At 62.1% G+C, this 20,359-nt stretch overlaps 2 protein-coding genes across 2 annotated transcripts; both read left to right on the top strand.

The window, feature by feature from the left end:
• The first annotated feature begins 9,459 nt into the window (after window positions 1–9,459).
• AJM1 (apical junction component 1 homolog) lies at window positions 9,460–18,215 on the top strand. The gene is given in 5 exon segments (XM_033077317.2): window positions 9,460–9,688; window positions 12,472–12,545; window positions 12,796–12,874; window positions 14,260–16,584; window positions 16,586–18,215. Coding segments are annotated over 2 exon segments (3,240 nt in total). The 5' UTR covers window positions 9,460–9,688; window positions 12,472–12,545; window positions 12,796–12,874; window positions 14,260–14,322; the 3' UTR covers window positions 17,564–18,215.
• PHPT1 (phosphohistidine phosphatase 1) lies at window positions 18,129–20,083 on the top strand. Its single transcript, XM_033077318.2, has 3 exons — window positions 18,129–18,663; window positions 18,846–18,970; window positions 19,721–20,083. Exons 1-3 carry the CDS (start codon window positions 18,522–18,524, stop codon window positions 19,811–19,813), a joined length of 360 nt encoding a protein of 119 aa, XP_032933209.1. The 5' UTR covers window positions 18,129–18,521; the 3' UTR covers window positions 19,814–20,083.
• Window positions 20,084–20,359: the final 276 nt, after the last annotated feature.

Below are 20,359 nucleotides of genomic sequence, written 5' to 3'. Positions count from 1 at the left end.
GCTCCAAAATACTCCTGTAAAAGAGAAAAGCAGATGCGTGAGCTGGCTCTACTTACACTCGAGCCCCAGGAGGGTGTGTGGCATGGTTTGGCTTCTGCAGCAAGGCAGAGAAATCCCTCCCTGTGGGTGAAGTTGGAGCATGGAAGGGAATAGCTGCAAAAAGGCCCTTTTTATAATAGACACAGAATCCCAGACTGATTTAGGTTGGAAGAGACCTTAAAGCTCATCTCATTCCAGCCTCCTGCTGTGGGTAGGGATACACCTTCCACTAGACCTGTTTGCTCCAAGCCCTGTCCAACCTGGAGTTTTTAGGCTTGGGCTTCTCCCTTTTCCAGGGAATGCTGAACTGGTTTGAGCTACAGTGTGAGGGAGGGGAGAAGGAAATAGGCCTTGTTTGAGCCAGGCTTTCTGATGCCATCCTTTCAAAGAAGCTAAATATAAAAAGTATGTACGTGCCTGTCATTATGGGGAAGCTTCTGCAGGATCACAATGATATAAATAGTTACTGCAAGCATCTCTGCAGGTACCAGGGTATACTTGCTTTTGGTTTTATCAGTCATCCAAAAAAAAAAATCAAGAGCTTGAGGCTGAGGAGCTGCAGTATCTTGGAGCTAATGCTGGCCACAGCTGCAGGGGCTGGGTTTGGAGGAGGGAAAAGTGCAGATTTATCACTGCATTTTGGCTGGGGCTGGTTACTCAGTACCACATGGGGAGCCTCATCTGTCAGGGACAGGGTAGTGCTTGCTCCCCTTCCTACCTGGGATCTCCAGGGCCACTGAAGTGTCTTGGCTTTCACTGTGCTGTAGCTTGGAGCCAGAGTACTTGGGATAAGCCAGGAGAGAGCTCCAAGGGCCCCTGCTCTCACCCACTGTGTCCTGCCAGCCAGGATGGCCCCGGTCTGTCCCATTCTCTGCAGGTGTTTATTTGGGGAGTGTTCCTTGTAGTACCTATCCCTGGAGTGGAACAACCCAGCTTGACAATTCACAGCTGTTGTCACTTAGTAGCTCCCAGCATGACAATGCAGCTGCTTTGAGGGGCTGTGGGTAGACTCTGGAGCAGACTGATGCAGGCCTGAGGCCAGCAGGCTTCCACCCTCCCTGAGCCTCGTGGCTCCTCAGCTGGGAGGCAGTTTTGGGGAGGCCTTCCAGCTGCCCTGTACCAATGGCCTGAAGCTGCCCAACTCCTCTGTTCTGTGCCTACTGCCCCCAGGATTCTTCCTGAGTGCACAGCATTGCCCTCCTGATGGCCCAGGTCTCCTTGGTACAGTGGCTGGCCCACTCTGCTGAAAAAGTTCTTCTTACATGTGTCTGTCCTAGTGGTTGTCACAAAACTCCCTGCAGGTGGTCCAAGCTGCTGAACCATATGCCCCAGCCCTGCAGGGCCTGTGCCAAAGGGACCATGGCTGATAACTGACCTGTGACTGCCTCCTGTCAACCCCCAGGTAGGGAACCAGCACCAGGACAAGCAGACAGGTCCCTGCAGTTTCTGCCACCCTCACTCCAGCTGTTTCCCTGCCCATAGCAAGTGGTTGAAATCAGCTGATCTATAAAGGCCCTTCCAACCCACACCACTCCCATGATTTTATGATCCCTGTGGAAAGCTGTTTGTCACCTTCTGCTCTGGGATTCAAGAGCCTTATGATCACTGCCATCCAGGTTTGTTCCTGGACAATTTATGCTGATTTGTTACTTTGCCAGGGCTCTTGTTTAAGTGCTCCTCTCTCTTCGCAGCCATTTACCAATGGGGCTCTGTCCCTGCTGCACCATTATCCTGCTGGCCAGGCCATTACCTGACTGTGCCATTCTTGGCACCAGCTCCCCTAAGAATTCATCTCTCTGTAGTCATGCCAGTCCACAAGAGATTATGCCAGGGCTGGTTCTTAACGATTCCCATATAATCCCTCTCGTACTGACCCTGGGATAGGCTGGCCTTTCCACAGCTGTAGCCTGTGTCACCAGGGCACCCAGCCTTCTGCATTCCCCATGGCCAATGCCAAGGGCCACATGCAAGGAGTGCCCTGATGGTGCCCTTTGAGAGATGCAACTTTGCCCTATTTCTGTGGCTCCCATAAAGTCATGACCAGTCTTTTCCTGGCTTGCCAAAGCCCAGGGTGGGAATTTGTTTTCCTTCCTCCCAGCAGTGAACATGAAAAGGTCATTGGATCTTGGATTTTTAGCAGGACACAAAATTAATGTGTAAAGCTGTGAATGCTCTTGGAGTCTCTGGAGGGGCTGTGGGGGCAGAATGGGTTTGCTGCCTGCCATGTCCCCACATGCAAGGGTCCAGCTGCTTGGAGAACCCATGGTGCTTGCCTGTCCTTTGGGATGCCTCAGACCAGCCAGATGAGTGATGGTGGGGAAATCCTGCAGTAGGACAGGTTTAGGAACTGGGGATGTAGCTTAGCAACAGCCTCAACCATGGCATAATATAATAAATCCAGCGCTGGCTCAGTCTGCTGCATAAAGATACCAGAGCAAGTAGTTGGAGCTTTTTAACTGGTGGGTTTGCCTCCAAAACCAACCTGCAGTGTCACAGGTGTGTCTAGCATGTTCCTGGCCTGAGGGTGCTCCACAATGAGTATCCAGGCTTCCTCTCCCTACCCCATGGCAGGATGTTTGCTGAGCAGAGGAAATTATCCTCTGGTACCTTGAGTGAGCCATCGTGGGCAATCCCGTGGGCTCAGGCAGACCCCAGTGGGGTGAGGTGTGGTGAGGTCAACTAAACTGGGGACTCAGCCTGTAGGGAACAGGGCTCCATTCCAGGTTAAAGCTGGAGTGTCTGTGTGCACGTGTGCTCTGCTTGGAGATGCATGGGGATACTGCCATGGGACAGCCAGCTTGGGAACCCCTACAACTAGTTACCCACAGGTTGTTGACAGGCTCTGCCTTAGGGCAGGAGCAAAGAGGGCTGGCAGTGGTGCTGCAGATGGGAGGTGCAGATGGGAGGTGGATGGGGGTGCTGTGCCTGCTGGTGGCTGGGGACACCTGCGGGATGTCAGTCCTGCCTCTCCATGCTCCAGGATGGCACACTGAGCACTCCCAGTGCCTGAGCAGCAGCCACAGCTGCAGCCCAAGCTGCTGTGGGAGAGAGCCAGCCAGCTGGAGAAAGAGCAGGCTTTTTTCCCCTGGAGCTGGTAGGAGAAACACCCTTCCCTGTGCATTTGGCAGGCAGCAGTTCCGTGGCAGGTGTGAGGTGATGGGTTCCCACCCATCGTCTGGGGCTGTCACCAGTGTCTGGGCACCCCAGCAGCTGAGAAGTCCTGACCAGGCTGCTGTGTGGCATCACTGAGTGGGGCTGGAGGGAGGCTCAGAACCCTGCCCAGTGCACTGGCAGGGCAGGGGAGAGCAGTGCACAGTGGCAGGGCAACACTGAGATCCTTCCTCACAGCCGCCGTGGGGCACAAGGGTATCTGAAACAGGGTTTGCCTGTGGCCCTGCTGTGGGTCAGCAGATAGATGCCTTGAGCCTGACCTCTAGACTGTTTTTCTGCGAGCCTTCGGGGACTACCTGGTCCTTCCCAAGCAACCCCAACAGGAAAGTGGGGTTACAGCTGTCTGTGCACGCAGAGACTTCTCAGTAGCTGCTCAAAAGGCTTCACTTCACCCTGGGGTGCCACCAAGCCCAGGGGGCCTGTAGTGCAGGGTCCAGCTCCCTCCCCAGCCCTCAGGTGGGAAGCAGGGCCTGGTTTCTCCCTTGATTCAGAGCTAGAGGCAGGGAGGGGATGAGAGGGGAAGACGAGAGAAGGTAGGAGAGACCCTTCTGCCCCAGCCAAGCATCACGCTGGTGCCAGGCAGCTTGGGAAAAGGAGAGCATTACCCGCAGACAGGAGCTGCAGGGTGCCAGCAGTGAGCATCTCATCCCATTCCAGCTCTGCCTCTCCCAGCTGTGGGATCCCCAAGTTACCTTGGAAACAGAGGATTTCGTGGCAGCTTGCGGTGGTGCTGCCTGCGGTGGGGGCAGAAGCCCATGCCCGCAGCACTGCAATGCCCTCCCTTCTGCCCGCAGCCCTACCTATGCTGCTCCCACCTCAGCCCTTCCGCAGGAGCGGGGGTGGGATGGCTGCCAGACCCCTCCTGCTTCCCTAAGGCTGTCCTGCAGTGAGTGCTCTGTGCCCACCCTGTGCCCCCCGCTGTGGCTGCCCACACAGGAAGGATGGGGAACAGAGAGCCCGGGAGAAACGAAAGGTATCAAATTATCAAATACTCATCCCCACTGTGAATTGAGCAGCGTGGGAGGGAGTGGGGCAGCCCCAGCACTTCCTAGAGTCACCCAAATCACACACGAGTCCTCAGCATGGCAAGGCACTGGGTGCTAGTCACCCCCACTGGGTGGGCACAGCTGAATGCCCCAGCTCCCCATCTCTATTTTGGGGTGCCCCGCACCATTCCCCCAGTGCTGGAGTCCTCACCCCTGCTTGGGGGGCTGTAGCACATATAGAGGGGACCCAGCACCCACCTCCTGCCCACAGGCCTGGCCAGCCCCACCTGCAGCCTCTTCCCATGGAATCACAGCCTACTAGGAGCACGGCACGGACCCAGCGTCACTTCCCGGCGCTGCGGGTGGCATCCTGACCCGTTTTGTGCTGCACTGGGGAAGGCGAGCGAGAGCCAGGAGCTGCCTCACCGGAGGCTCACGCTCGATTCCAGGCGCTCCCCAGCCCGTTCCTGGCGCGGCCGTCACCCCACGGGTGCAATCGCGCTGACATCGGCTCCGTCTCGCAGGTGGCCCCGGGGACAGTTGGTGGTACCAGCGCCGCGCTGTCGCTTCCCATCGCGGGCCCCGTGCTGAGCTGCGCAGCCTCTGCCTCACTCCGCTGTGCCATCGGGACCACCTGGCCCTTCCGCAGCTTGGGAATCGCCGTGCCGGGACAGCGGGTCCCGCACTGCCGGCGTGCTCTGACACGTCCCACGCCCTCCTCTCCCCCTTCTCCCGCCAGACAGCCCCGGGCACCCGTGGGCAGGAGCAACCCGCCCTGTCCCTTGGGCTGGCAAGGGCACCCCTGGGAGGACAGCTTAGGCCCCGGCTGCCCATGCTGAGGATTTTGGGGACCTGTTGGCTGCTTGGCATCTGCCAGCCGGTCACGTCCCCCTGGGCAGATCCCAGAGCGCAGCAGGACTGGGCGGGCTTCCCCACCCTTCAGGGAGGATGTGCCGTCTCGTCGTTCCTCAGCGATGCGCCCGGCACAGGGAGCAGGTGGAAATTGTTTTTTGTGTTTAACATCATTCCAGGTATTTTTCCCCAATTGCTTTCAGAGTTTCTCTGAGGAATCTCCTCCTTTTGCTTTCTCAGAGTGGGCCATGTTGGCTTCCCCTGGCATCACCACACCAATGCCTCTGGTCCCACTGCCAAACTGAGGCTGCTGGAGGGTCACAGGATCTTACAAAATTTAAACAGTATGCTCAAATAAGATTTCTTTTATAAAGCAGGTAAACCAATTAATACTCCACCAACATTTGAATACAGGTTTGTGATGTCAAATGGAATTTGTACTGCCTGACTGGGTTGAGAATTCCCAAGATTTTGGGACAGCTAACCCAGAATCTGCAGTCACTCCCCCAGTAAGGTGAAGCCTCTCAGCCTCAAGGAGTTCCTTTGGGCAGCATCCCAACCAATGGGCAGAATTTATGGTAGCAGTCTTGCTGCTCCAGGGGGCTGGACTCCACTGATCCACAGTGGTCCTTGTGGTCAGGTCATGGAATCACGAACTGGTTTTGGAAAGGATGTTAAAGCTCATTTTATTCCACCCCCTGCCATGGGCAGGGACATCTTCCACTGTCCCAGGTTGCTCCAAGCCCCAGTGTCCAGCCTGGTCTTGGACACTTCCAGGGATCCAGGGGCAGCCACAGCTGCTCTGGGCACCCTGTGCCGGGGCCTGTCCACCCTCCCAGGGAACAATTCCTTCCCAATATCCCATCCATCCCTGCCCTCTGGCAGTGGGAAGCCATTCCTTCCGTCCCTTGTCCCAAGTCCCTGTCCAGCTCTCCTGGAGCCCCTGAAGGCACTGGGAAAAGGACTCTTGAGGTCTCCTTTTCCAGGCTGGACAATCCCAGCCTGGCTCCAGAGCAGAGCCCTCTGTTCTGTCAGCCCCTCCTGGCTGGGGTCTTATCCTCTGCCCTTCCACAGCTGTTACACAGAGGTGACAGGCCAACCTGCCCAAGGACAGCTGGTGCCATGGCTGGTCTTAGTGTTGGGATAGTCTCCATGCCTTCTGGGGCAGCTGCTGCTGCCACAGGCATCCTGGAGAAAACCCTTATTCTGGAGGCCTCCCCTCGCTGCCCACCTGCTCCTGCCCATACCTGCCTCCTGGTGAGCCTCTGGCCCTCCTGGCAGTGTTTAGCAAATGCCCAGAAAGGTCCTTCTAGTTCTTCAAAACTGCTCCATGTTGGCCCAGAAGGCATGGAGCCCAGAAGGCAGAGCTATGCTCCCCTACTTATGTCCCTGTGGTCCCCTACCAGTCTCCCCTGTCCCTGGCCTCATTGCTCTGCCTCCACAAGCCCCAGTTCCTGGTGTGACATGAGGGTTGGGCCAGAAGAGCCCCCAGCCCAGCAGGTTTGGAGACTGGCCTCTGCTGTCATGCCTAGCCCCACCAGGGTCACAATCCCTGGGGCAGGTGTGAGGGGCTCCTGTGTTGGGTGGCCCCTTCCTGCTTTGAGCTGCATCAAGGGACACAATAGGGCTGGATCAGGGGATATCCTCTGCCAGGTTAGTGTCAAATCTCACAGTGAGCTCTCAGCGTGGCCTTAATGAATCAGTCTTTGGCGAGGGTTGGGGCTCCCCAACACCCCCCCCATCCCCCCAGCTTTGCAGCTGTGTAGGATAGGTGTGACCCCCCCAATGTCCCTCCCAGGATGAGATCTGCCCTGTTTTGGGTCTCACCAAGTGGCCGCAGTCACCACAGACCTCCAGAGAGACCTTTGGGCATGTTCTTCCTCTGTGCCTCAGTTTTCCCTTTGGATGGGCCCAGCAGAACTAAGTCTGTCACCTGCAGACACTTTGGCCAGGTACACACTGTCAGGGGCTGGTGAGGAAACTGAGTCACAGGGACACAGTGAACATTGTGGCTCTGCTCCCTGTAAGGTCTGGGGGAAGACTCAGCACCAAGGAGGCAAAAGCCCCACAGAAAGGGCGATTTGCCACCGCACTGGCCCAGATTGTCTGCTCCTAGCCTTGACAGCAAGCCACAGTGGGGCAACCTGGACACAGGGACAGGAGCTGCTCCTGCCTGGGGACAGGCACCAGACTAGCCTTTTCATTGTAGGATTGCAGCAGCCACACTTGTGGGATCACTCTGACTACTCACATGCTCCCGCAGCAGAAGAGGGGCCCTTGGCAGCTTGGCCAGGGACTAGCCTGGACCTGCAGAGCCATAGCAGGGGCCCAGCACCTCTGTCCTCCACACAGGAATAGGGGACGGTTCCATCCCAACCTGCTGCCCACATCGCTGTGCCAAGGCAATCCCCTCTACCTGAGGGGCTGCCATCCCTGTGGGTGGTGGGCACAAATTCAGGGGCAGACCCTGAGCCCTGCCATTCACCCCTTCTCAGTTCCCATGGGGCTGGTGTTGCCTCCCCTGCCTGAGTGCTGCAGACTGGGGACCCAAGGTGTCACACCCCAAAGCAGCAGCACAGCCCCATTCTCAGGGCAGGTGACAGCTCTGAGCAGCCAGCACAATTGCAGGCCTCAGCTCCAACCTCCTCAACGGGGATCTCCTCTGCCACAGGCTGCCACTGGCTTGAGGAGGAGCAGGAGGAGGAGGGGAAGTCAGTGTCCAGAGCCCTATTGCCCTAAGCACATGACATGGCGCTGCCATCTCCGGTGCATGGAGACCTGCCCGTGGCCCAGTTGGATCCTTAAGCAATTTCCAGCCTGGAATAGCAGCCTCACACAGGGAGCAGATGGTCCCACTGTGTCCTGCCATGGAGCCTGGGGGATAGGGTCCAGACCGTTTGTTCCCTGATTTCAGACCTGTGGCTGCTCCGAAGCCCAGAGCTCCTCAGTCCATGTGGGTGTCACCAGGGCCACAGCTGCATGGACAGAGCCTGGCACTGTAGGGGATGCCCTAAGGGCAGCATACTCCTCCATGGCAGGACTCTCTGCATTCCACAGGGATGGGCTCTTGCATCGTTCGGGTAATTGCACCCACAGGGGGATGTGGAGCCTGCCCGGTGCTCCGGCGTGCATCAGCGGCCACATCGGTGGTGCTCGGGGCTGGCTGGCGCGGGGTTGGCAGAAGGCAGGACCAGATGGAGCAGCACGGCGAGGACCGCGGGGGCAGGAAGCCGGGGGCAGCGAGAGCGGCTGGACCAGCAGCCGGAGCCCTGTGTCCTGCAGAGAGGAACATGGAAGTGGTGGGGAGTGCGGGATGGGGGGTGGTGATGGGGCCCATCACATGGTGCAGGGGTTCCGGGGGTCTCTTGGCCCCGTGTGTGCAGCAGGGACATGCTGACCCCCGCTCCCAGCTCCTCCCCCAGCTCTGCAACTTGTCAGTGCAATGAATTCCTGCTGCTCAGCCCGCTCTCCAGGATACAAACTGCTGGTCCCACTGCTCCCAGGGGCATTCCTCCAGGAAGAACAGCAGTGCTAGCCTGCCACAGGCCCGCCAGCTCTGCTCTGCCTGGTGCAGGCACCAGAGACTGTTCCTGGTGCTGCAGTGGAGGAAGGAAAGGGTGCTGGCTACAGGGATTTTGAATCAAGCAAATCCGGGGGTGCACTTGCCATGCAGAAACATGTGGAGAGCAGCAGCCTTTGATCAGGGCTCAGAGGTACCAGTGGGTCCCAGGGCCATGGCCCCTTGCCAGGGCACCCACAACGGTGCTGGGGCTGCCCCAGAGCTGTGGACAGTGGAGGGCAGCTCAGGGAAGTGACAGGGGAAAGTGAGGCTCAGCTGTGACTCAGGAGACGCTGGGGCCAGAGTGTGCCGGGAGCTGTTTCATGCCTCCTTCGTCCGTCTCCATCACTGAACATCCCTCTAGGCTCCGACCACCACAGGCAGCGACAGCCCCGGAGACTCTGGGAAAACGAGGCCATTCCATGGAGGAGCTTAGCAGGGGATTTTGCACGGCCACGGTGATGGGGCAAGGTCAGGCAGGACAGGCCTGGGGGGCTGCGATACTGGGGGCCTGCCGTTGCAAAGGCAGGTGCCTGCGGGGGCCGTGGAGTTCTCTGTACATGGTGTGGGGCTGAGCCCGGGTGGCCCCGGGGGCACTGGGGGTCCCGCGGACACTCACACCCATGTGGCGGGGGAACCCCCTGAAGAATGGCACCAGAGCTCCAGGGGCAAGAGGGGATGCTGCGAGGGGTGGGGGCGGCGCCGAGAACCGGGCCGGGGTTGGGGGAAGTGGAGACGGATGGGGATAATGGGGATAATGGGGATGATGGGGATGATGGGGATGAGGACCGCTCTGGGGGCGGTACCGGGGGAGGCTCCGGTCCCGGTGCCGGCCCCACCGGTAACTCCGCCTGCCGTATTTATGGGAAAACAAGCGGCGGCGGAGCGTTGGCCCGAGCCGTGCTGTGCCGTGCTGCGCTCTGCCGTGCCGTGCCCTGCCTTGCCGGATCGGGCGGAGCCGGGCCATGGTCCCCGGGGCGACGGCAGCCCCAGCCTAGCGCGGCGGCGGCGGCGGCGGCGGCGGCGGCGGCGGCGGCTTGGGGATGCGGCAGGGGCCGCCAGAGCAGCTGGCGCGGAGCAGGTAAGGGGGTCCCGGGCAGGGGGCTGGGGTTTGCTGTACCCCCGCGGGCCTCCGACCAAGCCAGCCCCTCGCTCCCCCTCCCCGCCTTCCCCGCCCGATCATCGCCTCGCATCGCATCACATCTTATCTTCCCCCTTTGCCCACCTCCCCCCCGCCGTGTTCCACATCCCCATCTTATCCCCCAGAGATCCTCCCGGGGCATCCCAACCCCCAGGCGCGCAACATCATCGCCCCGTGCCCCATATCCCCATCTAGCTGTGCTCCCTCCATTCCTCCAGCCTCACCGGGGCCATCTCCATCCCGTGCTCCCGAGCCGAGTCATCCCACCCCATCGCACCGGTATTTCGGGGTTCTCTATACTCCCATGTGCCACATCCTGTCTCTATACCCATCCCCATCTCACCCTATCCTCAGTCCCATCCCGCCGCAGTGCTCGAGCCGGGCCATTTCACCCCTCCCCCTGGTGCACAGATCGGCGCCCTGCGCGGCCCAGCGGGCCCGGTGCCGCCCGGTGCCGGTATGCAGCGGGGCGGGGGTGGCGGGGGACCATCGCCCCGGTGTCTGCGGCAGTGCCTGGCACAGACCCTCCCCATGCACCGTTCATCCAGTCCCAGCCCCACAACTCGCCCTTCCCGGGTGCCCCTTTCCCCCGGCCTTGCCCGTTTGCAGGTGCCCCCCAGGCTGAGGGACTAGAGGGGCCAGGCGTCAGGGCGTCCCCTGCACCCTGGGGTGCTGCTCATCCCAACCTGGATGCCGGCACCGGGAATACCCTCCTGGGCCGGGGGTGCTGCTCTCCCCGGCAGGATGACCCCTCCAGAAGCACATGCTGGATTGGAGTTTGGTAGCCATCTGTGCCTGGGCTTGGGAAAGGGACTAGGGGCGATGTGGTAGTGCCAGGGGCAGAGAGGCTGAGCCACGGGGCTGGGAAGTACAGAAGGTGTGTGGAGGGGCTGTCTGATGTGCAGGGTGGACAACCGCCACGGTTGGGCACGGTGCGTGTATCCTGGGGGTGGCACGACGGGGGAGTGTCTATTTGCCACGGATACGGAGCAGGGGTTGGGGGGACAGTGGGGTCCCTCGCCACAGACCGTGGCGGCTGCCAGCTCCCGGTGCGGGAAGGAAGTGCCCAGGCAGCAGCGGCCATCGGTGTCCCGCTGACACACGCACGGTGCACAGGCCCGTGCGCATAGGCTTGGCTGCGTCAGGGCACAGCGGGCACAGACACTGCCCCCTCGGCTGCTGCTAGTGGGACCTCCAGCATCGTCTGCTCGAGCACAGTGTTTGCAGCAAGATGCTGTCCTTGGCTGCGTGTCCCGGTGGAGGGGCCGCTGGTGCGCTCAGGATAGCCCTCGGGGCAGTGCTGGCGAAGTGCTGGGGCAGCGCTGGTGCCGCTGGCCGTGCCCGCGGCGCCGTGCGGGCAGTGGGCCCGGTGCAGCGCAGTGTGCAGTGTGTGCTGGGGGGGAGGGGGGGCAGTGCAGCGTGCTCAGCGCTCTGCATGTGCAGGCAGCGAGCAGGCACCGTACCCACTGCAGCTCTCCTGCCTGCTCAGCAGGACGTGCGTGGGCAACGAGCAGGCAGGGTGGGCAGCAATGCCCAGGCAGTGTGCGGGCAGGGCGGGCAGTCTGTGGGCAGGGTGCACGGGGCAGTACTCTGGCAGGGCACTAAGAGCCGGATGGGCAGGCAGCAGCCCTGCCATGTACAGGGACAGGCGGCGAGTGGGCAGTGCCTGGGTAGTGCTGAGGACAGCACGGGCTGGCGGTGCACAGGCAGGACCGTGTGTATGGGCAGCTTGGGGCATAGTATAGGCAGTGTGGGGGCAGTGCCCTGGCAGCGTGGGCAGCGTGCAGGCAATGCCCGCCGCGGTTATGGGGTGGGCAGGGCACTGCAGTGCACGGGCAGTGTGAAGCACGGTGGTGGGGTTCTGCATCCCTCCCCTCACAGCCCACACGTGGCACATGTAGGCAGCGACCCAGTTCCCAGAATCCTACGTGGGTCCCTCTGGCAGCAGGATCGTCCTTGACCCAGCCCCTCGTGCTGCCGGAGTTCGGTGCTCACGGGGCAGGACCCCAAGGGTGGCGATTCCCGTCCACTCCGTGGGCACCGACTACTCTGCAAACTCTGCCGGCAGGTGTCACATCCGCGGGGTGACACCCTGTGGGCACCCCGGGTAGGGAGGCTGATGCCTGCCGAAAGTGGGCAGCGCTGGGGGTGAAGTGGCATCCAACCAACTGGGTGCCCACCGACCAGAGGGTTGGAGAGCAGAGGGGATACAAAACCCTCTCCCTGTGGAGTCGGTGTCAGAGGCTGGTGGGTATGTGAGCGTAATGGCACACTGTCAGCACTGTGGGGCCATCCCGGCTCTGTCTCCCTCAATAGGCAGAGGGTTCCTGCAGCTTCGTGAGGGCTCTGCTCTCCCTGCACTGCCACAGAGCCGCAGCTCCCCACACAGCCTCCCCCTGCACCCACGCTGTCCTCACCCACACTGTCTTTGCAGAGGAGGAATAATTTGGAGAAACCATGGCAACCCCACAGCTCCACCGGCGGTGGGTGCTGCTCGGTGGGTGGAAGACACTGGTGCCCATGGATGCAGCACCCACATCCATGTGCATAGGGATGTGCACAGTGGCCTCGATGGGTGACAGCGCTTTGGTTCAGCAGGGCTGTGGCTGCAGGGGTCTCTTGGGGTGCTCCATGTGCCCACAAGGCATCCATGGCCCCGGCAGCCACACCTCCACCACACTGGGAGTGCCCCAGGAGCCTCATCTGCCTTGTTTGTTTTGCAGTGCTGGGATGGAGCTGCCACAGGCCCCTCGGCCACCTCAGCCCACCCACCCCCTCACTGCTGCTGCTGGACCAGGTAGGACCCTGGGCTACAGTTGCCTGCCTACCAGCCCCCATGACACCACAGGAATGGGCTTCCCAACACCACTGTCACTATTGCTGTGGTGTGCGGTGCTGCCTTGCCAGATCCAGCCCACCTCCCACATACTGTAACACAGCAGAGCCAATACTGGGCCACCTCTCTGGGGGCAAACCTTGCCCTCCCAGCTCTGCAGGGAGGCACCGGGACCCCCATCTCCTTTCTCACGGCATCTTGCTCTTCCCAGCCCTTCACATGAACGGACACCCCAAGCCCATTGGAGTCACCTCAGTTCTGGCCATCTGCACCCCACAGCTCTGGGTCAGGTAATGAGGTGGAACCCAAGCCCCCTCCCCATCTTTGCAAAGTCAGTGCTTCTAGCTAAATAAAGTCAATTCCTTTCCTCCAAGAAACATCTTCCCTGTGGTCCTCTGCTGCTCTTTAAAGCCAAGTGCCCACCCACTTTTAGGGCAACACAGAGCAGACAGCATCAACCAGTACACCCAGGCCCTTGGTGGCTACAACACTCAACACTCAGAGGATGTGATGAGGTGACAGCTGGGGGGGGCGGTCCCCACTGTGGACAGAGAAGGTGCACATCCCCCAGTGCTGGTGGAAACCCACGGCAGCTCTTGAAGGGCTGGTGGGGAAGGTCAGCGCTACAACCCACTTATTCCTGTGGGCAGACCCCTTCCTCTGTCCCCCTCCATGCACTGTAGGAACCTTGTGCTGATGTCCTCATTGTCACACAGCTGCATCACACTGTGGCTGGGGACTCTCCCCACCCTGGCCACCCAACAGCTTTATCCCAGAGCACTGCGATGTTTGGTGCTGGCACAGAGTGGGTGTCAGACCCCATGTCCCACAGCAGCTGAAGCCAGAGTCACACTTGCTCTCCAGCTCAGGGGACTTGTCACAGCTGTGGGACACAGAAGACAACAAAGCCAGTGGGTACTGGCCCAGCGCAGCTCCTCTGGTGCAGGGAAGCGATGCAGGAATCACTGCTAACATGTGGGTTGGGGCACCCACCACAGCACCTTTCTGCCACTCCTGGGGCCACCCCTGCTCTGAAAGACCCAGCTGCGCAGCCAGCACTGTGACCACCCCACAGGGGTGTTTGTGGGTGCAGACACCACAGGGAGGAGTTGTGGCTCTTGCCTCCTACAGAGCCCTAGACTATGTGGGCTTCCCAGCCACCATGGTGGGTGCTCATGGCGGGCTCTGTTCCCCCTTAGAGTGCTGGTGCAGGGACATGGGTACACACAGTTCCAGGAGACCCCTCACCACTCCAGTGCTCTCACCAGGGCTGAGCACACACTCTCCATGGAAAACCCTGGTGTTGAACCCCCATAGCCCTACTCAGCGCTGCCAGTTCATGTGAATCTGCAAGACAGTCCGTGTGTCCTGCAGCCCAGGAAGAGGGCACAGTACTCTGTGTTCTCCTCTCACTGTGCTGAAGCTGGTACGCAGAGCTCCCTGGCTGCCTCCATGGGTGTCCTGCCAGCTGCTCCATGATTTGCACCCTGGATCTGGAGACTTTTTGCCAGTTTCTTCCTTCAGTTGACTGACTTACAACAGTAGCAGTGGAGGCTGGGATGCCCCCAAATCTTCACTTCTGAAGATATGGCCAACCCCCAGCTCTGAGCCAGGAGTTGAGGGGATTCATACGAGGTCACTCCAGGATTGAGGCACCTCATGTGTTCTCTTGCAGGGTGGGCTACCGTCCTCTGAGGCTGTGTGACAGGGAACTGGCGGGAGAAGAGTCACTTTTAAGATGACACGAACAGACCCACCTGACATCCTGGTGTCCACGGTGTACCAAGACATCAAGGTGGCGACAGCAGCCCCTGGGGATTCCGTTGTCTGTCAGCCCCTGGCACAATGTGACGCCTCCATGTCCTCCTCCCTGTCCCGCGAGCCGCAGCCCTTCAACAAGCGCCACTGTAGGAGTTTCGATTTCATAGAGTCGCTGGAAGAGCTGGGCACCCCTCCGGGCATGGAGCGCTCCTGCCCGCGCCCCGGCATGCCCGAGCCCACGCCGGGGCCACCAGGCAGGCAGGCGCCGCCGAAGCCAGACCCTTCCAGCGGCAGAGCACCCGCGCCGCGGAGCGAGCAGAAGCGCCGGGCCCGCTCCAAGAGCGCCCCGCGGGTGAAATCCACCCTGACCCCCGTGCCCATCACCGTGGCAGCATCACCGCCGCCAGCCCGGCGTGGGCGGGAGGTACTGCGGGTGGCACGGGAGCCCTCCCACACTGATCCCTCGCCGCGCCGTGAGGGCCCGATGCCGCTGCGGGCACTGGCCAACGAGGTTCATCCCATCAAGCTGCAGCCGCAGCGCAGCAGCGTCAGCCGCATTTCCCCACTCTGCCTGGGCAGCAATTGCTACGAGGAAGGGCCGGGGGCCAAGGTGGGCGCCAGCCCCCACGTCAAGTGCCGAGTGGACATCAAGCCTGACGAGGCAGTGCTGGTACACACGGCACGGAGCCTCAGGGCAGCCCCAAACCGTCCGGAGCTGCCGCGCTGGCCCCGCACCCCTGGAGCCACCCGCAGCCTGACCGTGCCAGGGAGCCGGCAGGCGTCTGCGTCCCGCACGCCCACCCCCAGCGACTCCTACAGCGGAGACCCTCCGCTGCTGCCCTACCCCAGTGAGTACTATGAGGCAGACCCCCGGGCACTGGCATACCAGACAGTGCCAGTGCCAGCCTCACGGGAATTCAGGGAGTACCCCGACAGGGGCTGCATGACCTTTTCAGCCCCCGGCGTCCCAGCCAAGTTCTTCTACGCAGAGGAGTCAGCGCGGTGCCCCAGCCCTGCCATGCCACTCCGCAGCTCTGGCTATACCAGCTACTCCTACCCCAGCCGCCACGCTGTGCCCCAGCCCTTCTACACTGAGGAGCCGGCCAAGGCTGCTGTTCATACGATGCCTCCCCGGACGTTGTACGTGGAGGAGGCGCGGGGTTACCCGGTGCAGGAGGCACCTGCCCGCACCTTCTATGGGGATGAGCCACGATACTACACCCCACGTGGGACCCCTATCAAAACCCTCTACGCCGAGGACGCCCGGACATACCCAGCCCTCGGCTCCTCCGCGCGGCTGTTCTATGCCGAGGACTACGGGAAGTACCGGGAGCGGGAGGTGCTGTCGCGCACGTGCCCCCCGCCCCGCAGTGCGCAGCCCCTGCACTTTGGAGACTGGTACTGCCCCGAGCGGGCTACGCTACCCTACCAGAGCCTGCAATTGTCACGCTTTACCCCGCAGCCGGCCGGGCGAGAGGCCATGTTCTCCTCCTGGCACGCCAGCTACGGTGTGACTCCACCACGGCTGGGCCGGGAGACCCAGCACTACTCCAAATCCTGGGATAATATCCTAGCGCCAGCAGCGCGCAGGGAGGAGGCCCTGCAGCGTGGGCGCAGCTATGAGAACCTGCTCGCCCATGAACAGCACCGTGCCTTATCCCCCGAGGAGCGCCGGCAGCCTGTGGTGATCAATCTGTCGAGCTCACCCAAGCGCTACGCAGCCCTGTCCCTCTCCGAGAGCTCCATCCTCGAGCGGGTGCATGCCGATGGCAGCCGCGGGCCCCCAGGCCGCTCTTGGTACGTCACGCCAGAGATCACCATCACCGACAATGACATCCGTGCCGACGGGCTGGGCCGGAGTGAGAGGCGCTCGGCCAGCTGGGACATGCTGGACGCAGGGCGGGAGCGCGGGCCCTACGCTGTGCCCTGTGCCCCACAGCCCAGCCCCAGGGAGAGTGGCTCAGGGCGCCAGCGCAGCCTGGAGCAGCTGGACGAGCTTATCACCGACCTCGTCATTGACTACAAGCCCGCACCAGGACACCGGGCCGGGGACAGGGACAGCCTCGCGGAGCAGCTCAAGCAGCTGCTGAGCAGTAGCACCACGGGGCCCCCCCGGCGGGGCGAGGGCAGGAGGGTCCTTCACAACGTGCCCGAGGGACCCCGACCCACAAAGGAGCAGCCAGGCCCCAGCTCCCATGCTGGCACCCCGCGCCGCCCACCCGCACCGCCAGCCGCCGGCCCCCTTCGAAAAGTCACCGGAAAACTGCTCGCCCGACCTGAGCGCTGAGGAGGACGACATGATGATGTGCTCCAATGCCAAGTGCCGGCGCACGGAGACCATGTTCAACGCCTGCCTCTACTTCAAATCGTGCCACAGCTGCTACACCTACTACTGCTCCCGGCACTGTCGGCGCGAGGACTGGGACACGCACAAGGCCAGCTGCGTCTATGGGCGGGTGGGCAGTGTCTGCCGCCACGTCCTGCAGTTCTGCCGCGAGAACACCGAGGTGCACAAGGCTTTCTCACGCATTGCCAAGGTGGGATACCTCTCCCGCGGCCGCGGCGTACTCTTCCTGGGCTTCCCCAATGCGGGCTCGGCCGAGAACTTTCTTCAGTTTGGGCTGGAGAGCCTGCTGATGTCCCCCACGTACCTGTCCCTGCGGGAGCTGGACAGCTACTCGGACAACCTGGGGGAGTATGCCCAGGAGCTGCGGGAGACAGGCAACCAGTACGACCCCAATGAATGTTTCCTGCTGAATGTAACCGTGGCTGTCACCCAGAAAGTGCCAGAGAGGCCGTCACCGAAGATGCAGGTGCCGACGGTCAGGAAATATGCCAAGGTGGCCTTAGCCTCCTCCAGCCCCGAGAAGAAGATCTTGAAGAAGGAGCGGGACATGGAAACGTTGATCCTGACACCACCGCCTGGCACGGCGGACATCGACAAGGAGGGGGAGGAGGGCCGGAAGGCACGGGAGGTCTGTTTCATCAACATCCAGCGGGAGCTGCGCATCCGCGGCGTCTTCCTGCGGCACGAGTTCCCTGCTGTCTACGAGCAGCTCTGCGACTTCGTGGAGAGCAACAAGCGCTTCACCCCCACCACCATCTACCCCATCGACAAGAGGACGGGCAAACAGTTCATGTGCATGATTATGGCGGCCTCTGAGCCTCGCACCCTCGACTGGGTGGCCAGCCCCAACCTCCTGGACGACATCATGTGAACGCAGGGTGGGGGGCACCCCCTCTGTAGATACGTGCTGGACTGTCAGAACCCCCTCGGGTGTTACTCCAAGGGAAGGAGGTGCTGGCCGCTGGCAGTGCTGGGGGGCCGGGGGGTGACGGGAGCACAGCCCGATGTTAGCCCTGGAGCCCAGAGCCTGGCAGAGCCCTCTCGGGTGAGCGGTGCTTGGCCAGAGCGGGGGCGCCCCGCACCACCCAACCCCTGCCCACTGGGCTGCCACACACCCAGAGCCCCCCCAGGACTGCCCCAGGGTCCCCTCAGCGGCGGGGGTCTCGCAGTGGCCATACCCAGCGCCTGGGGTGGGGCTGCACCAGAACCATGTCCCCACCGTGTCTGTGTGTCCTGGGCGTGTTACTGTGGCAGCGTCAGGTGCTGGAGGGGGCCCTGGAGTCCCACGCGAGCTCTGGGAACAGAGTGAGGCAAGCCTAGGGGTCCCTGGACGCTGCCGGGGGAGGGGGGCAGCGGCCGCGGTAGGGGATCGCGGGGGGCGGGCGGGGGGTTGTCTGACCGGGGTCGGAGGTAATCGCCAGTGAGGGTTGGCCGTGGCGGGGATCAGGGAAGGGGAGGCAGAGCTGGGGCCAACGCCCGTCACCCGGGACGCCCGCGCCGCTCTGCCCGGCCCCACTCCCCGCTGCCGATCTCACCGCCAGGACCGGAACCGGGAACAGCCTCCACCCCCAGAGACGCGGCCCGGCGGGACCTCGCGCAGGCTATGGGTGGGGCCTGGCTCCACGGGCGCTGGTTGGACACTGGGCGGGGGAGGCGGGAACACGAGCAGGGGCCGGGCGTTGGTTGGACAGTGGGCGGGGGAGGCGGGAACACGAGCAGGAGCCGGGCGCTGGTTGGAAGCTGGGCGGAGGAGGCGGGAACACGAGCAGGGGCCGGGCGCTGGTTGGAAGCTGGGCGGAGGAGGCGGGAACGGCGCGCGGGCGGTAGCGATGGCGGGCGAGGCTCTGTCGCGGGTACCGGACGTGCAGATCGATGGCGATGGTGTCTTCAAGTACGTGCTGGTGCGGGTGCGCGGGGCCGGCGCGCCCGCTAAGGACGTCGTGCGAGGTCACGGCTGGGCCGAGTACCACGGTGAGGGGCGTCGGGAATGCGGGGCGGGGCTGTGGCCCGGGGTGCCGAGAGAAGCAGCCGGGGGTCCCGGGGGTGGGCGGGGGCTTGCCGGGGATCGGGCCTGTCACGGGGTGGTGGCTGAGGCGGGGGTCCCCGCCAGGCCCACCTTCGCTCCCTCCCCCCCTTTCGCTCCCTCCCTGCAGCCGATATATTCGAGCGCACTGCGGAGGAGCTGGCGCGGCACGGCCTGAGCTGCGAGTGCCTGGGCGGCGGTCGCCTCTCCCACCGCCCCGAAGAGAGGAAGATCCACGTCTACGGGTACTCGGTGGTAAGCGGACGCCGGGGGTACCCACGCAGGGTCGCGGCATCTCCCTTCGCAGTGTGGGTCCCACTGATGGCGGCCGAGTTGGGACCGCATCCCCTCGAGGGTGGAAGGGGTGAACGGGGCGGCGATCCTGGGGTTCCTGGGCGTTCTCCCAACTGTCCCAGGGAGGAGAGACTTCGCAGGCCCCTTTTGTGTGAGCGGTGCTTGGTCAGAGTGGGGTCACCCCATGAGGCCCCCAGCACCTGCCCCACCCCCCAGAGCCCGCGGGGTTCCCGCAGTGGCTGTATCCAGCGCTCGGTGCTGCCAGGGGGAATTGGGTTGCACAAAAGCCTTGTCCCCACTTTATGGGTCCTGAGGGTGTTCCTGCAGGAGTGTCAGGTGCTGTAGGGGCCTTGTAAGGGTGACTGGAGACACCCTCGGGGACATCACTGGCATGGTGAGTCCCTGGATGCTGACCCCAGCCCAGGGCTGTACTGCAGCACCAGATGTGCTGGGTGCTGAGTGCGGAGCCCAGCTGGGACTGGGGCAGGTTGGTGATCCCTGGGCCACAGTGTACTCAGTTTTCCCAGCTTCAAGGGGGGCACTGTCCTCTTGCCTGGGTGCTACACCAGCCTCAGCTGGAGTCAGGCAGGCTTGGTACAGGCTCTGCTGCCTCTCTGCTGCTGGGTCTGCCAGAGCTGCCTGGGGATTTGCCAGGCTTCCCTGCAAGTGGTCATCCACCAGCTCTCCTTGGGAACCCTCTTTCCTGTGCAGGGCTTTGGACGAGCTGACCACGCTGTGACTACAGAGAAGCTGAAGGCCGAGTATCCAGACTATGAGATCACCTGGGCAGATGAAGGGTACTGACTCCTCTGTCTGTGCTGCCAGCCCAGGGCTGGCACAGTTGTACACAGCACCAGGGCGGTGGCAACAGGCTCCCCATGCTCAGCGGTGCTCCAGGCTCTCCTGATTTTCCTCTGTGTTGAACTGACGCATTCTCCGCCATCACCAGACTGTTCCCGTGTGGGGTGCTCCCTACTCCCTGGCTTGGCAAAGCTGGTGAAGACAGTGGTTGCTCTGCCCCGGCCTCCTGGTGCCACATGTATCTGTGAGAATTAAAGTCTTTGGGAGAGCACAGCCGTTCTGGTGGCCATACTCACAGCTTGGCTGTTCTTTCCCAGCTCCAGGTTGTGCCTGTTGACAGTGGAAGGGACCCCCCAGGTTTTCCACCCCTTGAGCAAGGCCTGGCGTGGGAGCCTGGCATGGGAGCAGGCAGAATCTGGGGTGGGAACAGCAGGAGGTGTATTGGAATTTGCCTTGGAAAGGACTGAGGCAGGAGAGAGGAAAGCAATGCCCAGGCCTGGGGGAGGGAAAGGCAGGGTGGACCTGGGGAAGAGATCAGCCCCGTCTCCT

This window comes from Catharus ustulatus, chromosome 21, assembly GCF_009819885.2.
Source record: "Catharus ustulatus isolate bCatUst1 chromosome 21, bCatUst1.pri.v2, whole genome shotgun sequence".
Classification (NCBI taxonomy): Eukaryota; Metazoa; Chordata; class Aves; order Passeriformes; family Turdidae; genus Catharus; species Catharus ustulatus.
Note: the sequence above shows the minus strand (reverse complement) of the source record. Positions and strands in the feature narration are given on the sequence as shown.

What these genes read in the sequence shown, in the direction of transcription:
- PHPT1 (XM_033077318.2), top strand. Translation starts at nt 18,522, where the DNA reads ATGGCGGGCGAGGCTCTGTCGCGGGTACCGGACGTGCAGATCGATGGC. An exon ending in CGGCTGGGCCGAGTACCACG is followed by an intron (nt 18,664 to 18,845) that starts GTGAGGGGCGTC and finishes CCCTCCCTGCAG; the next exon opens with CCGATATATTCGAGCGCACT. An exon ending in ACGTCTACGGGTACTCGGTG is followed by an intron (nt 18,971 to 19,720) that starts GTAAGCGGACGC and finishes TTTCCTGTGCAG; the next exon opens with GGCTTTGGACGAGCTGACCA.